This window comes from Miniopterus schreibersii (assembly GCF_964146895.1).
Source record: "Miniopterus schreibersii genome assembly, chromosome: 19".
NCBI classification, from domain to species: Eukaryota; Metazoa; Chordata; class Mammalia; order Chiroptera; family Miniopteridae; genus Miniopterus; species Miniopterus schreibersii.
The window spans coordinates 21,409,168-21,425,532 of record NC_138119.1 but is presented as its reverse complement, the minus strand read 5'-3'; the positions used below and the strand labels follow the sequence as shown (position 1 = coordinate 21,425,532).

General features: G+C 42.7%; 2 protein-coding genes and 1 pseudogene across 3 annotated transcripts in view; 2 read left to right on the top strand and 1 right to left on the bottom strand.

The window, feature by feature from the left end:
• RGSL1 (regulator of G protein signaling like 1) overlaps positions 1–16,365 on the bottom strand; it is a 73,993-nt gene that overhangs the window by 52,007 nt on the left and 5,621 nt on the right. Inside the window, exons 2-3 of the mRNA XM_081121547.1 lie at positions 16,182–16,303; positions 10,243–10,387 (exon numbers count right to left, since the gene is read on the bottom strand). Of these exons, the coding sequence (XP_080977673.1) occupies positions 10,243–10,258 (16 nt within the window). The 5' untranslated portion in view covers positions 10,259–10,387; positions 16,182–16,303. The remainder of the gene's footprint in view (positions 1–10,242; positions 10,388–16,181; positions 16,304–16,365) is intronic.
• Positions 3,640–4,606, top strand: LOC308549175 (transmembrane epididymal protein 1-like; the record flags this gene model as incomplete). The annotated part of the gene is made up of 1 exon (XM_081121553.1): positions 3,640–4,606. The coding sequence occupies exon 1, from the start codon at positions 3,704–3,706 to the stop codon at positions 4,604–4,606; it is 903 nt and encodes a 300-aa protein (XP_080977679.1). The 5' UTR covers positions 3,640–3,703.
• Positions 12,188–15,442, top strand: LOC308549174 (transmembrane epididymal protein 1 pseudogene; annotated as a pseudogene). The gene has a single exon. The product of its transcript is annotated as a transmembrane epididymal protein 1 pseudogene (transcript).

Below are 16,365 nucleotides of genomic sequence, written 5' to 3'. Positions count from 1 at the left end.
AACTTACTTGAGGAACAAAAGAATAGATGTTGTCACATAAACTATTGGAGCTATGAGAACCCAAGGACAGCTTAGCTTATGTGACATGCCTACGTGGATGTCAAGGTGCCAAGATTTAGCAGGATTGCTTGTAAAGTTTTACAAAGCTAGAGCCATAGGGGTAAGAAAAGCTGGAGAACACAGAAACACAGTAATGGGTCAACAACCTTAAGTTCCCATAACCTTCAATTCTAATGGACATTTCTTTGTTTCAGTGGAAATTTTAATTCTAGTAAATTTATAAAAGAAAGCAGATATTATAGTGCTAATATCATGCAAAAGAAAGCTAAAGATAAGAATCATTAACAATGAACAGGGACAAATATATTTTCTTCTTTCTATTATATTCAATTCATCAAGAAGATAAAACAATTATAAATTTTAATGCATTAACACAGTGGCATCTATCTGTGTAGAATAAAAACTAATAGAAATAAAAAGAGAAATAAATATCAGAGTCATAGTCAAAGAACATAAGACACCCACCTCAGAAATCATCATATTATATAAACATTAATAGGAATGTAGAATATTTGAATACTTCTCATGGAACATTTATGAAGAAAAGCACTATGTTTTTTAAAAAACAGAAAAAAAATGCCAACATAAAAAGGATAATAAAAGAAAAAAGAAAAAAATTTATTTGGAAATTAACAGATGTTCTAGATAATTTTGGAGATAAAAAGAAAGTAAAAACAGAAGTGGAAAAATTATTCAAAAGTGAATGATAACGAATGATAATGAAAGCACTCTATGCATCAAAACCTGAGGAGGCAGACGGAGCAGACTTGGATGAAGGATGACTCCTTGCCATTCCCTGAGCTTCCAGACTCCTTACTCTAGAGCTGCCCCATCCGATGCAATGGCCACTGTCTCCATGGCTGGTTAAATTTAAATTTGTTAAAATTAAGAATTCAGTTTCCTACTTGCACTGCCCATATTTCAAATGCTCAGTAGCCACAAGTGGCCAGAAGTTTCTGTATTGGACAGCACAAATTATACAAAATTCCCATCTTTGCAGAAAGTTCTGTTTGGCAGTGCTAATCCAGACTCTGCCAGGGAAATTCCAATGGGTCAACTTCATTGACTATAGACTGCACCGGGTCCAGGTTTCAATGGACCAACCTTGTAGACCATTTACACCATCCCCAGATGCTCAAGCCAAATACAAAGCCTAGAATCTCAGGGAGGTAAACTCAAATTGGTAAATGGGGCTCAATCAACTCTTCCACTTCACTTTAGTGGTAAAACACTTTTTGAATTTATTCACATCCCTGCTCCCCACGTTCTTGCCGATACTGATTGGTGAGGTCTTGCAATTCTTTTGGTGTATCGATTTCCCTTCCCGCCTCAGGTCTTGTACATCCTTGCCTGGGCTGTTATTGGGATCTACTCTTGCTATGAACATGGAAGTAATAAGGGTGGTGGGAGTGAGCCCTACAAAGCCTTGGTGTCCCCAGGTAACAGAACTCTCCCAGGTGCAATCATTGAAAGGTATTTCTACAGAGGAAGACTTTATCTCTCAGCTGAGAGGAGAGGTTTTTTTTCTTCTATCAGAAAGGGAGGTTCTATAGAATTGGGGAGTTCAGAGTTCTCAGCCTCACCTGTTTCCCTGTCCTGTGGTCAAGCTGAGCTTTCCTTAGGAAACAGCTTCCCAGGAACTCAGTGCCCACAGATTCAGGACTGTCTGCCAGTTCTGCTAATCATTCACCCCCTTTGGCTTCCTTCTTGGCTACTTGTGGGCAGTGTCTGGCTTGGGATGGGCGATTCTTATCTTTAAAGTCGAGATCAGGATGTTCATGTTTCAATGAACATGTAGTGTTGGTGTGTGGCCAAGGCGGGGGCCTGAGCATCCCAGATGGGACCTTAAGTGGGGCTACTTGTCCTCATTCAGGCCACTTTTGACTGTTGGGTCATCACTGTTGGGTCAGTGCTGCTGTTTTCTCTCCTCCTCTGGCCACTGGCTCACAGATGCCAGGAATGGTCAAGTGGAGACAAATGTGGCGGTCAGGAAGTGAATGCTATCTGCTTGTCCCTCAATGTCCACTATGTCCCTTAGACCCACAGCTATGATGTTTGGAAATAACACTACTAGTGACCCAAAACAGCCACTTCTGACACCTTCAGTTCATTCTAGGTAGAACTGGGCTACTCAGAAACATGTAGGGGTTCTTCGTGATGGTAAATACTTAGCGGAGCAATGGACATTGCTGCACAGAGGGCCACGTCTCCTCAGAGCAGCTCAGTGATTTCCGAGAACAAAGACAAGAACCAAAGAGAAGAGCAGAGCTTTCTGCTCCATGGTCTACTCCACCACAGGGTCGTACTCGCAGCTTCCCACTGTAACTCCTCTCCCTAAGCATTCAACTCATTGAAGTTTTCTGGATGTTCTAGCTAAAAAGGGAAAAATTGGGGCTAACAAAGTCACTCCTTTCTATGCAATAGCCCCACGTTTTCTTCTCTTCCTCCTGCTCCACCCACTCTTCTCCTCCTCCTCCTCCCTTCACTCCTCTCTTTAGAGAACAACACAGATGCCAAAGCTCTTCCTTTTCTGTAACAGAGAAATCGAAGCTCAACTAATCAGGGGGGAATTTGGACTGGAATCCTGGTCTCTCAATTGCCAGCCATTATTTTTTTCATTTCACAACCATGCCTTCCTAAAGCTGAGGTTCTACAGCAGAATGTTCACAGTGACTATCGTCAGGCTTGGAATTGCAGGTGCTTGTTTTTCTCTAATTTTTTGCTTATGAATTTTTCCAAATGTTTCTGCAAAGGCAATGTATTAATTTTTCAGTAGTCATCTAGTGCTTAGAACACTTTCTACAACGGCAAATTATAATTTAAGAGAAAATAACGCTGATGAGCTAATTCACATTAAATACAAGTAGATCAATAAATGTACTTGTCTCAATATCTCTATATTTTAATAAGAAATTACACTTTAACATCCCAAAATTGATCTCAAAGGTGGCTTTTCAGGTCCAACTATTGTCCAGTGGAGATAGATTTGGAGGCAGGTGAGGGGCTTTCCTGGTGGTTCCCCAAATCTGTTACAGAAGAATGAAGAGGTCAGGTAGGGCTTAATATGTATATGTGTGAGCTCACCTCCAAATGTTTATAAACTTTTCTGTTCAGAAAGAATATATTGGCTTACAATATATGAACAAAGATATGAGTGAGGAGTCTTAACAGATGTATAAATATTTATAAGGAACCCAGGCTTTATCTGGATAATCTCCATGTTCACACACCTCTCCATTGCTCCTCTAAGCACTGGAGCAGAGCAGAGAAAACTAAGCCATGGGAGAGAAGGACAACTATGACCAAAGACATCTCAAATGCCCAAACACAGAGCTCATGAGAACACACATTCTCACAGGTACACACCAGGAAATATTCATCTTCCTTCTTTGACAGAAGTCAGTTAGTTCCCAGTGTACTAGAATGGAATGTAGCAATGAGACCCACCTCACCAAAAGTGTAGGCTTCTGTCCAGAACTTTCCATTCTGCCTGGGAGCAGTGGGCAGAGAGAGATAATAAAAGTAGGTAGAAGTTAGCTCTTTATATACAGCCCAAAACTTGAGGGGGTCCTCAAGAGAGAGGACAGAGAAGTTCTGAATTCTCTTCTTCACTCCTTAGTCAGAAAGATCATTGGGAACTTTCATGGGAAAGTTCAATGGTCATTTATACCCAGGGCTATATCTTTTCTCTTATGGACTGTATCAGGCAACAGTGGTCTTTAAGGCCATGATAGTCAATGACTCTCTCCTGTATCCTTCATGTTCTCCAAGAAATAAGGGAATATGGGCCAGGTTGTGGGAAATATCCTACCAAAGTTTGTTGAAAATAGTGACGGGTTCCATCTTAACGCTTTATGTGGTCTTCTGTCTTGATGATGGGATGGTGCTGATGAACAGGGAAATACCACCAAGATTTATGTACCCCAAAGAGTGGCAGCACCTCACCATGTTCATCCTCCTCACCCTCAGTGGCTGCGTAGATGTCACGAGCAAGAACTTGCTGCCTCAGAGGTGTGTACTCCTAGAAAAAGGTACCCTGACCCTGACCTTCTATGTGCTCTTGCTGCTGTTGGTGTCACATGTTCAAGATTCAACAGGGGTGGAGCTGCAGGTTCATTCTCTACTCATCTTGGTGGTGGTCCTGCTGGTGCTGGTGTTGACCATGGAGCTGTGGGCTCCCAGAGTGTATCACCTCTCATTGATGGAGATCTTTCTGTTTCTGATGATGGGCTCCTGGCTGATGCAGGCAGGTTTTATTCTGTACAAACCAGTCACCGGCTATCCATGGCAGGATGATGACATCAGTGACATCATGTTCGTCACCACCTTCTTCTGCTGGCATGCGATGATCAATGCTTTGTGCCTGTTGGGAATCTATGGAGTGTCTTCCTTTTGGCATCATTGTTACAGTCCCAGCTTGAAGCTAACAGGGCCCAAAGAAGCACCATATTACGGGAGCACTGAAGGACTCATGTACAAATTACTGCTGGAAGTGGAGCAGCCGGAGAAAGATGACCAAGCTCTTCTTCCAGAGAGCTCGCCCTGAGACAGGGCTTAGGATGCCTGGCACACTGTCCACCCCTTCTTCCTCCTTGTAGGTTCTCTCAGACATGAGCATTGTAGCCTCTTTGGTCCCCAGTGAAGGTAATGGCCATGATAGAGAGCAGTTGGTCTCCATCTGCTGGTACATCTCCTGTCCTTGAAGCTCTAATTGCTGAGGAAATGAGAGGGGGCTGAGAAAGGGATGCTGATGGGATTGGTGAGGTGGGGGAAAGAGGACCAGGGAACTAGATAAATGTGCAAGAAAAGCCATGGGAGTTACAGAATGCAACCCAAGATTGGCCTCTGAATGAAGGAAAACGGAGTCCAGCAGTCATGCTGTCACCAGCTGCTTCTCTGGGCTTTTATTCGAGGAATAAAGACTTCTTTCTCATAAATCAAAACTGCAGTAGTAGGTGTTTCTGTTTGCCAGCTAAAGTGACACTATCTTGTAGAAACAGATATCATCTAATTCACTTCTCCCACCTGGATGCAGTTAAGAAGAATCTCATCTATACATTTTTAAAACTTGGGTAGATAAGCATTGTTTCACATTTTGCACATAAAGTAAGAATTAGTACTTTCATATCACAGTTTTTCAAGTTCCCGTAGACCAAATTTCCATTAAATGCTACCACGTTTCTTATTCTTGACTTCCAATCCAGCCAAAGCAAGGGCTTAGCTACTTGTTTAACTACCACCAGCCCCACCAGCAATTTCCGAGGCCCTAATTTACTCTATCCTACACTTGTGCCTGTGCCAGAGACATTGTACAGTTTGGAAAAAGCCATCACCAGTCACATATTTACTATAGTGTTGTTTTATACCTGGCATTAAATCTTACACTACTACCACCAACAATGCTTTCTCCAGAAAATTCTCATATGCTCTTTTGATCTGAACTCATCAGCACCTCATATAAATCTGCCTTGTTATTTTTGCCATGCTGCCGACACATTCTTTGTCCTGTTTCTCACATTGTCTCTCATGGGGAGGTTTTGCCTTACCCACTAAAGGCAGTCTCCTTAAGAGCAGAAATCTGTCATATCCTACTCACCTCATTTGCTCTGCATGTTCCAGAGGAATATAATGCTGCCCTCTACACTTAAGGATTAAATTGCTTTAACCAACTCTCATAATACATTATAAATATTCAATAATTAAAGCTTTGGTATAGGAGCAAGCAAGTACCATTGGCCCGTAAACCAACATAGTGTAATAGGCAGTCCAGAAACAGAAATATCGTGTGAGGATTAAATACATGTTAAGAAAGGGCTCCTCAATTAATGTGAGGAATAACTGGCTTTCCATTTGGGGGGTAGGGGGAGCCCTTAGTTTCTACCTCAGATAACACAGAGGAAAGAATTATAGATGGATTGAAAAGTTAAATATGAACAACAAGACTATCAAAATATTTTAAAGGATATAAAGGAAGATATTTTATAATAAAAGACATAAAAAACTTTCTTGAGCAAGAAAAAATTCTAAAAATATTACCCATTTTATTGAGCTTTCCCATAACTAAAAGACAAGAAAAAAATAAAAGGGACACTGTGAAGAATATTTTCAACACATGTAACAGACAAAAAAAGAAAAAAAAATCAGTACCCCCTATATAGAGATGTTTTAACATTGACAAACAAAATGCAACCTAATATAAAAATGGGCAGAAGATATAAGTGTCTAGGGCTCAGAAAAAGAGCAAATGGCTAATAAAAAAAAATTTTTGGTGGTTGTTTTTTTGAGAAAAAAGCAGAATTAAGTAAATTAGGATCTTTTTTCACTATCAGGTTGTCAAAAATTATCATAAGTATTAAATAAATGATATTATCCATTGCCAGAGAAGATGTAGGGAAAGGGTTATCACACTCTGCAGGTGGCAATGTAAATTGGTCTACATTTTCTTGAAGCCAGTTTGGCAGAGTGTGCCGCAATTTAAATGCATATATCCTTCCAGCAAACAATTCCACTTCTTGCTACCTGCAGTGGACATCTGCCATGTGAACCTAACTACACCTTTGAAACAGCCTCTAAACATTCTGATCAGTTTCCATATTACCAGGCTTGCCTTCCTGGTAGATTTTTGTTTTTAACCTCTGGCCTCCCTTGGAGCTAGCTGGGGTACAGGCATGTTGCCAATTAGACATGCCCATTTAGGACTTCAACTCAGAAAGTGAGCAATGCAAAGAAATGAGCTCTGCCTGGGGTTTCTGTTCTGAAGCAAGAGTACTGGCAATGATGTCAACCCCTGTTTTTCAGCATTAAGCTGGTTTGCCCCATAGTTCTGGGGTTGGTGCCAGAAGCAGCAATCTAAGCCCATTTTGACAATGAAGTTCTGGGCACTGATCCTTCAAATTTAAAATGGAATCTCTTTCTCCAGCCCCTAATGATTCTGTGAACGAACCCATTTATTTTAATACAGTCCTTTCTCTTAAACTAGCCAGAATGAAGTCTTGTTGTCCATAACCGAGAACTCTAACATAGTATATATCCTAGAAATACTCATACATGTACACAAAGACCATGTACAAGAATGGTCACTGAAGCATTGTTTCCATAAAGAACTCTAAATAAGAAATGCTTGTCAATAGAGGAAAGGTTAAATAAATTATGGAGTGCTATGCAGAAGTTTAAAGGAACAGGGGAGATCTGTATGTCCTGACATGAAAAGAGCTTCACAATGAAGTGAGAAATGCAGAAAATATAGGGCATATAGGATCCAGGTTTTGGAGGTAGGTGTGTTCTTGTTAACTTCATAAGGTCTTAAGTTTTCTCCTTACATCTGTCAAGTTTTCTCCTTACACCTGTTAGGACCATAGGGTAACAAGGAGAGAGGATATATTGATGAGTGTAGTGACTTGTTTCACTTCACATACCCTACAACAAACTCTGTCTCCATCTGAATAATGATGCAGTTGGATTTTAACCTATAACCAATGCGACCATATAATTTAGCATTCAAACCTGGAAACTTGAGAGGCAAAATTAATTCTTGCACCTGCATGCGAGGTAAAAATCAAACTGCTCCAGACAAATTGGGACTTAGAGTACCCTACCTCTGGCCTAAAAAAGACATGCTGTATGTTTTTAGTTTGTCCCCCAAATTCGTCTTCCACCTCCATCCTGCTCTCTCGCCCAGGAGACCACCCTGGTCAGTAGCACATCATTTGGCTTCCTTACCCTCTGGCTTCAGGCAATGCTAAGCCAATGATGAGCCCCAGCACGAGGATGGAGAAGAGAAGGAATTTAGGGTTTTCATTCTCTTAGCTCCAATCTCTGGGGTCACCTCGGCTGGCAGTACCCCAATACCATGACACCATCGTTATTAGTTTCCTAGGCTGCCCTAACAAGTCACCACAAATTTTGTGGCTTAAAACAACAGAAACTTATTCTCTCACAGTTATGGAAGCCAGAAGCCCAAACTCAAGGTGTGGACAGCATTAGTTCCTTCTAGAAGCTCACAGATAGAATCTGTTCTGTGTTTCTCTCCCAGCTTCTGATAACTGTTGGCAATATCCAACATTCCTTGGCTTGTAGATGCATCTCTCCAATCTCTGCCTCCATCTTCACATTGTCTTCTCCTCTGTGCGCCTGTGTCTCAAGTCTCCCTCTGCCTTTCTCTTATGAAGTCACATGTCATTGGATTTAGAGCCCACCCTAAAGCCAAAATGATCTCACCTTGAGATCTTTAAGTTAATTATATCTGCAAAGACCCTTGTGCCAAATAAGGTCACATTCATATGTTCCAGGGTTAAGATTTAGAAATATCTTTTTAGAGTCCCCCACTCAACCCACCACACTGTCCTTGCCCATACCAGGAACTTCTGTCCCATGTTCCTTGGAGCCTAGAGGAAATCACAGCTCCAACTGTTAGTCAGCTATTCCTGTGGTTGCCTTACACTCAGCCCACATCTATGTTAGAAGTACCTTTTTAAGGTCTTCTTGAACTATCCCAATTTGGGTTGCCATCTCTTTCCTATTGGGACCCTCTCTGAAATACTAGTAGAGTAATCGCACAGAAGACCAGAGCAAATGGGAGCTTGAATCCTAGAACTGCAAGGAGCTGAATTTTGCCAACATCCAGTGAGCTTGCAAGAGGATCCTGAGCCTCAGATGAGAATCACAGCCCCAGTCAACACCTTGATTTCAGCTCTGTGAGATTCTGAACAGGGGGTCCAGCCAACCCATATTGGATTCCTGACCCATGGAAACCATGAGATAATACATGTGTTGCTTAAACTCCTATATTTAAGTTAATTTGTTATGCAGCGATGGAAAGCTAATGCAGGTTGTATTAGTTTTGAGTGAAGGTTTATCCAGCATGGTTCGGGGATGAGAAACACTGCAGTTCATTAAGATGTGTGGCCCTGTCACTGGAAGATTGTATCCAAAATGAAGCAGAGATCCTAATGAGAATGAGGAGCTTCAGGTCCATCGAGGTCTTATGCTCTGTGTCTATAATCATAAGGCAGCCTTTGTGAATTTAGTTTCTTGGGCCCCAGAAACAGTGGCTTGGGCAGAGTACAGGAGAATTCTAGACTTTGAGATACTAAGGCAGAGGAGGAGGCTGGGTGGGAATAATCAATGTAACCCTTTGGATGTTTGTCGCATCAAAATTCATAGTCAGGAATTGAATTTACATGAGCTTTCAGTGGGCCTCTTGGGGGGTTGGTAGACAATGTATATTAATTAACTGATTTAAAAACAGACAAACCCTTAAATCTTATTGGCTTAACAAAACAGAATGGTATTTCTCTCGCACTCATAAAGTCAAATGCCAGTATTTCTAGTTAGTAAGCAGACTTCTACCTGGTCTTTTAGACACCAAAGTCCTCCCATCTTGTGACTTGGTTCTTCTCTGGGCCTCATAGTCCTCTGTACCCATTCAGGATGAGCAATAGGAGGGAGGTTTCTATGGGCCACGTCCTAAAGTGATGTACATCGCTTCCACACAGGTTCAACTGGCCCAAACTCTCTAAGCAGCTGGGAAATGTGGTCCCTGGCTAGGCAGTAACTTCCCAGCAACCCTCTACATTGTGGGAGGGGAGCAAGAATACAGTGATCAGACAGTTTTATCTCCCACGGGGAATTTTGAGATTCACGGTGGGATACCTAAGTTGCAGAATTAAGCATCCTGGACAAGAGGGAGTGAAAGCTAACTCCTTATTTGGGGACGCATATTCTGATTTGGAAGAGGAGAGAACTATGGAAAAACAGACTCAGGGTCCTTAAGTTCTGTCTTCAGCCTAGTCATAAGGGAAGAAATAAATATAACAGAGGTAAGGTAAGAATGCGCTTCCACCTTGCCAAAAATTTCCAGAAGAAAAGGAAATTTGCAGCCATTGAGATGTGATTGTTGAAAAGTACTTGAAATCAGTTATATAAACAGTGAAACCTAAGTCATGGTTATGCAGTGAAGTATAGAAAATTTCACAGTATAGAAAATTTCAAAGAGGAAAATTATGAGCTGGTACGCCACGAGAAATAAAGCATATACGTCCTTTAAAGCTAAGAAATTAGAATGCTATTTTCCATCTCTCCTGAGCCTTGTTTTGGTGCATCAGTGGCAAACCCCAAGGCTTAGTAACCCTTACTTGAAATAAGATGAAAGTCTGGTGCATGGACATACGTGTTGTCTCTGACCTTTGCCGATTTCCATGGACGCACTCCCTGTGTGGTTCTGCTCAAGCCCCTAGCCTCTGGCTTTCTCTCCTCCTATGATGTATTTCTGCCTTGCAGCAAGGTGAGTTGCAATCACTTTCTGAACATGGTGATGAGGAAGGCCTTCCTAAACAGAAAGGAGGTAAATTAAAAGGTGCTTTTAGACAGCACTATAATGAAGTCCCCCAGCCATTGAGAAGTCTATATTGTGGCTCTCTCGATGCCATTTCTGACCAAACTTCTACATCCTACATGAACTGTTCTTTTCACTAAGACTGTGAAATTCACTCAACACTGTCTAAATTGTCGCGATCCAATATAGCAGCCACTAACCTCACACAGCTACGGAGCCCTCGTAATTTGGCTTGTCTGAATTGAGATGTGCTGTAAGTATAAAATACATGCCAGTTTGAAGACTTAGTATGAAATAAGGAATATAAAATACTCCATTTATAGTTTTTATAACATGTTGAAATAACATTTTAGATACATTGGGTTAAATATAATATCTCATTAAAATTAATTTCACCTTTTTATGCTTTTTTAAAGTTGCTGTTAGAAAATTTGAAATGACAGATGTGACACTTGATTTCTATAGAAGAGAGGTAGTCTAAATAGTGTTTTAATATCTGTATGTGTGTGTGTGTGTGTGAGCATATGTAGAAGTGTGTGCCTTCAACTAAATTGCAAGCTCTTTGAGGATAAGAGCTATGTGATATACTTTTTATATGCCCTGCTGCACTCAGAATTCACAGGAGTAAATTCATGTTTCCTAAATTCCTGAGGACCTTCTTGCTCATTCTAGCATTTCATGCCAGACTAGTGGTGGCTGTGCCTGGGACCCCTCAAGAATGTGGGGAAGCAGCTGGGGGAGGAAGATCTGAGGGAGCCTCACCGTGGAGGAGCCAGGCCATGGAGGACCTCCTGTGGTCAAGCTGAGCTTTTCTTAGGAAACAGCTTCCCAGGAACTCAGTGCCCACAGACTCAGGACTGTCTGCCAGTTCTGCTAATCATTCACCCCCTTTGGCTTCCTTCTTGGCTACTTGTGGGCAGTGTCTGGCTTGGGATGGGTGATTCTTATCTTCAAAGTCGAGATCAGGATGTTCATGTTTCAATGAACATGTAGTGTTGGTGTGTGGCCAAGGAGGGGGCCTGAGCATCCCAGATGGGACCTTAAGTGGGGCTACTTGTCCTCATTCAGGCCACTTTCGACTGTTGGGTCATCACTGTTGGGTCAGTGCTGCTCTTCTCTCTCCTCCTCTGGCCACTGGCAACCAGCTCATGGCAGCCAGGAAAAGCCGGGGAGATGAGTGTGGGAGCTGGGGTAAGCTCTGTTGCCCCCACCTCACTTGGACCACAGCCTCAAAGTACTAGAGGCAACATTAAGAATGACCAAGTGCAGCCCCTCTTGAGGCCTACAGACCTGCTGATACCTAGAGGAGCAACGGACCCTACGCTTCTCCCAGAGCAAATCTAAGAACCACAGAGAACCCCCGGGATTCTCTCCTCCCCGACTCACAAAATCTGTCACTTTGGATCTCCTTTCTCTAAGCATTGAGCTCTACAGTGCTCTCCACGTGTTTTGAAAATTCACCAGAAGGGAAAAACAGACAGGAGATAAATATGCTCACATCTGGATAGCAGTATTCATGCCCTTTTGTTTTCACTTTAATAGAAAGTTAAACACTCAGTTTTTTCAGATAAGGGGTACGACATTTAGTAAATCAAAGGGAGAACTGGATTTAGAACCCAGATTTCTGACTCCCTGTGGACACATTTTCCACTTCCTCTCGCTGCCTTCCTAAACTGTTTCTATACCTCAGTGGCGACAATGTGACCTCCAGACTGTGGGATTACAGATGATTTTTTAAAAAATTTATCTTTATTGTTGAAAACAGATGATTTTTAATATTCTTCTTTTCGCTTAGATATTTTGTTTTTTCTACAATGACATATATTGAATAAAATCACCTAAAAAATTAAAATTTAAAATAAAAAGCAAATTCCTTCAGAATGCAGAATTAAGTTTTGTTTTTCCTGCTTGCCTTCACACTCAAATCCCCATCCCCACCAAATCCCTCAGTAGGAAGAAGCAATCTGAATTATTGCCATCCTCAAGGGCAGAGAGAGATTTAATTTTTCTGGAATTAAGTGGACTTGAGAAAGAGTAGGTATTTTGCTCAGATGCAGTGCTATGTGACCTGGGTGTGAATTCTCCTCCTCTCCACCAGGGGCGCTGTTAGCATGCAGGTGCTCCCTCTGCTCCACAGCATTGCTTGCACTGTGGGGATAGATGATTTTACAGGAGACTGCGGTTAGCATGGTTCATGTTGAGTGATAAACTTCCTCTTGCCTCAGTACTCCAGAGAAACTCTTATGCCCTGCGCTTCCTGAAATACACCCAGAACCATTTGTGGGCCCTGAGCATGCCTCACATTCCCTGTACTTTGTTTTCCACCATCCTCTGCTTTATATTCATCTGGCTGTTAGCCAATACCTAGGACTCCAAGGTCCATGACACTAATAATGGATAAATGAAGCTAATGGGCTAATTCACATTAAAATACAAATGGCCGACACCAGCTCACTGGAGTCACTCCTCTCAACAGTATCTGCATCTTAAGGATTATACCTAAATTCCTTGTATGAGTTAGGGATGCATCATGGGAGCAGTGATATGGAATATGGATGTCTTACGGTTACTAGACCTTATGCATTTGTAGTGGAGAAGTCTGTGGAACTGTTGCCTCTCTGCTGTATGATGGGCCTGAGATCATTTCAGGTCAGTGTGGCAGCAGCCAGGAAGAAGTATGTGACATGAAGGTAGGGAAGAGCAGGGACAAACTGAAACCCATGAGGACAAAATGGAGCCCGTCTGCCTCTCACCGCTTCACACTTCACTGGCAGGTGACCTGCAGAAGCAGCTGGTGCCCTTCACACTAAAAGAAGCTAAGGGAGCTACAGGCCTGGCTTCCGGCCATGCCAAGAAGGCGAGCCAGCAGACCACTAACCGAATGCATGAGCTACAGTGGTGCCTGGGACCTACAGCTTCAAAGCGTGCTTAGGTTGCTGCCTCACTCCCACCTTCAGATTCTCAGGAAAACTTCTCTTATAGCCAGTGCAACCTGCGACCATATAGGGAAGGGAATTCTGGGAAACATAGCTCAAGCTTAGGTTTCTTCACTACAAAACCACCACTGTTCCTAAAGTCATATCAAAAGGAAGCTTTTTAGATCCAGTAGAGGTGTTGAAGTGGGGGTAAGAGTTGGGCAAAGATGTGAAGAGGTAAGGGGAGGAGGTGAAGGGAGCTTGCTTGGTCATTTTCAAGAATGTGTCTATAAGAGAACAGAAAAGCCAGTTGATGATAAGTATGCATTACAGGGTTATATATCCAAATGTTTATAAATATGTGTCCAGAAAGAAAACCTTACAATTGGACCCAATTTATGCCTGAGGGGTACTGAAGGATATTCAAGGGCTTGTGAGTGCATAGGCTTCCTCTGGATATCACGGCAATCCCTACCCTCCATCCCATGTGGTCCTTCCTCTTTCTGCTTTGAGTGCTGGGCGCCCAAGGGGAAGGAAGCCATGGGAGAAAGGGACAAGTGTGACCTGAAGCACCCCAAGGGCCATAGAGGGGAGCTCCTAAAAACACATTGATCAACTTTCTTCTTTGGCAGAAGCCAGTTGCCAATGTACCAGAATGGAATGGAACAAAGAGGCTTTATGCCACCAAAGGTGTAGGCTTGATTCAAGAAACATTTCCTCTCTGTGGGGTGCAGTGGGTGGGGTGAGATGATAAAAGACAGTGGAAGGCAAATTCTTTCCAAAGCCCAGACCTTGGAGTGGCCCCAGAAGGTGTGGACGTGCCCAAATTTTGTTCTCTCCTTCGTTAGAATAATCTGTAGTTCAATGGGAAACTTTATCGGTCATGTGTACCCGGGGCTGTTTCTATTTTCATACGGACTGTATCAGGCAATACTGGTCTCCAGAGCTGTGATATTCAATGACTCTCTCCTGAATCCTTCATGTCCTCCAAGAAATAAGGGAAGATGGGCCAGGCTGTGGGAAATATCCTACCGAGGTTTGTTGAAAATAGTGACGGGCTCCACCTTGATAGCTTATGAGAACAGATGCGTTAAAGGAGGGTTGATACTGATGAACAGGGATATGCCACCAAGATTTATGCACCCCAAAGAGTGGCAGCACCTCACCATGTTCATCCTCCTCACCCTCAGTGGCTGCGTAGATGTCACGAGCAAGAACTTGCTGCCTCAGAGGTGTGTGCTCCTAGAAAAAGGTACCCTGATCCTGACCTTCTATGTGCTCCTGCTGCTGTTCATGTCACATGTTCAAGATTCAACAGGGGTGGAGCTGCAGGTTCATTCTCTACTCATCTTGGTGGTGGTCCTGCTGATGCTGGTGTTGACCATGGAGCTGTGGGCTCCCAACGCATTTCACCTCTCAATGATCGAGACCTTCCTGTTTCTGATGATGGGCTCCTGGCTGATGCAGGCAGGTTTTATTCTGTACAAACCAGTCACCGGCTATCCATGGCAGGATGATGACATCAGTGACATCATGTTCGTCACCACCTTCTTCTGCTGGCATGTGATGATCGATGCTTTGTGCCTGTTGGGAATCTATGGCATCTCTTTCTTTTGGCATCGTTGTTATGCTCCCAGCTTGAAGCTAACAGGATGCAAAGAAGCACCATATTACGGGAGCACTGAAGGACTCATGTACAAATTACTGCCGGAAGTGGAGCAGCCGGAGAGAGATGACCAAGCTCTTCTCCTTCCAGAGAGCTCGCCCTGAGACAGGGCCTAGGATGCCTGGCACACTGTCCACCCCTTCTTCCTCCTTGTAGGTTCTCTCAGACATGAGCGTTGTAGCCTCTTTGGTCCCCAGTGAAGGTAATGGCCGTGATAGAGAGCAGTTGGTCTCCATCTGCTGGTACATCTCCTGTCCTTGAACCTCTAATTGCTGAGGAAATGAGAGGGGGCTGAGAAAGGGATGCTGATGGGATTGGTGAGGTGGGGGAAAGAAGACCAGGGAACTAGATAAATGTGCAAGAAAAGCCATGGGAGTTAAAGAATGCAATAGAGGGGAGGCCTTTGAAGAGAAGAGTCCAGCAGTCCTTCCATCTACCAGCTACTTCTCCAGGCACAAGTGATTGCCTTCACCTGAGGGAATAATGATTTTTTATAATTCAAAACTAGAATCATTCAAGTCTCATCCTGATAAAGAAGAGTGGGCACTTCTGTTTGCTCACCAAAATGGCGCTATCCGTGGAAATAGCATAAACAGAATTTAAATGGACTTACACAGCTTGAATTTGTGCTTTTTTTGCCCCACCCCACAAATTCTTTAAGGATTGGGTTAATTCTAAATTCAAATTAATGAAGTGAGACTTTATTAATGCTTTAATATAGCAACATTTTAAATTCGTAAAACTGAAATTTTTATAGAATCCAAACGTTGAATATTTCCCCAACTTCACATTTTGTTACTCCTATTCCAGCCAAAGCTTGCCTTATTCGTCATCATCCCGTTGGCACATGTAATTTACTAGATTCTGTCCATGAGTTTTGGCAAATTTCATTCCCTTATCTCCCAGAAAGCCATCCCAGAATCACATTAATCACATTTTTATCATGTTGTTTGGAACCCGGCATAAGACCCACCTTCAACCTCATACCACGGAGCACCCCCAAGGAGGCCTTCTCCACTCTGACCCCTTTGTTCTGGAAACTCTTAGGCACCTATACTAGACCCACCTTGTTCATTTGCTCATACAGCTGATACACTTTGCTTTGCTCTGTTTCTGAAATCTTACCCTTTGGGGAAGCCTTTCCTCAGCACCTAAAATGTAGGCTCCTAAAGGGTAAAGACTTTGCCATATCAAATTACATACTTACCTATGTATGAGCTAACTGTGTAGCATAGGTGAAGCTCATTAAAGGCTTATTTGCTTTCAAAATCTCTGCTGACCTGTTTCTTCTAAATGTGTTGCCAGACAGGTCTGAAGTTCCGTGAAACTCTGGAAGACACCAATCACCCTAAAGACTAAGTCATCTCCTTAGTCATGGGCCCACTCTCTTC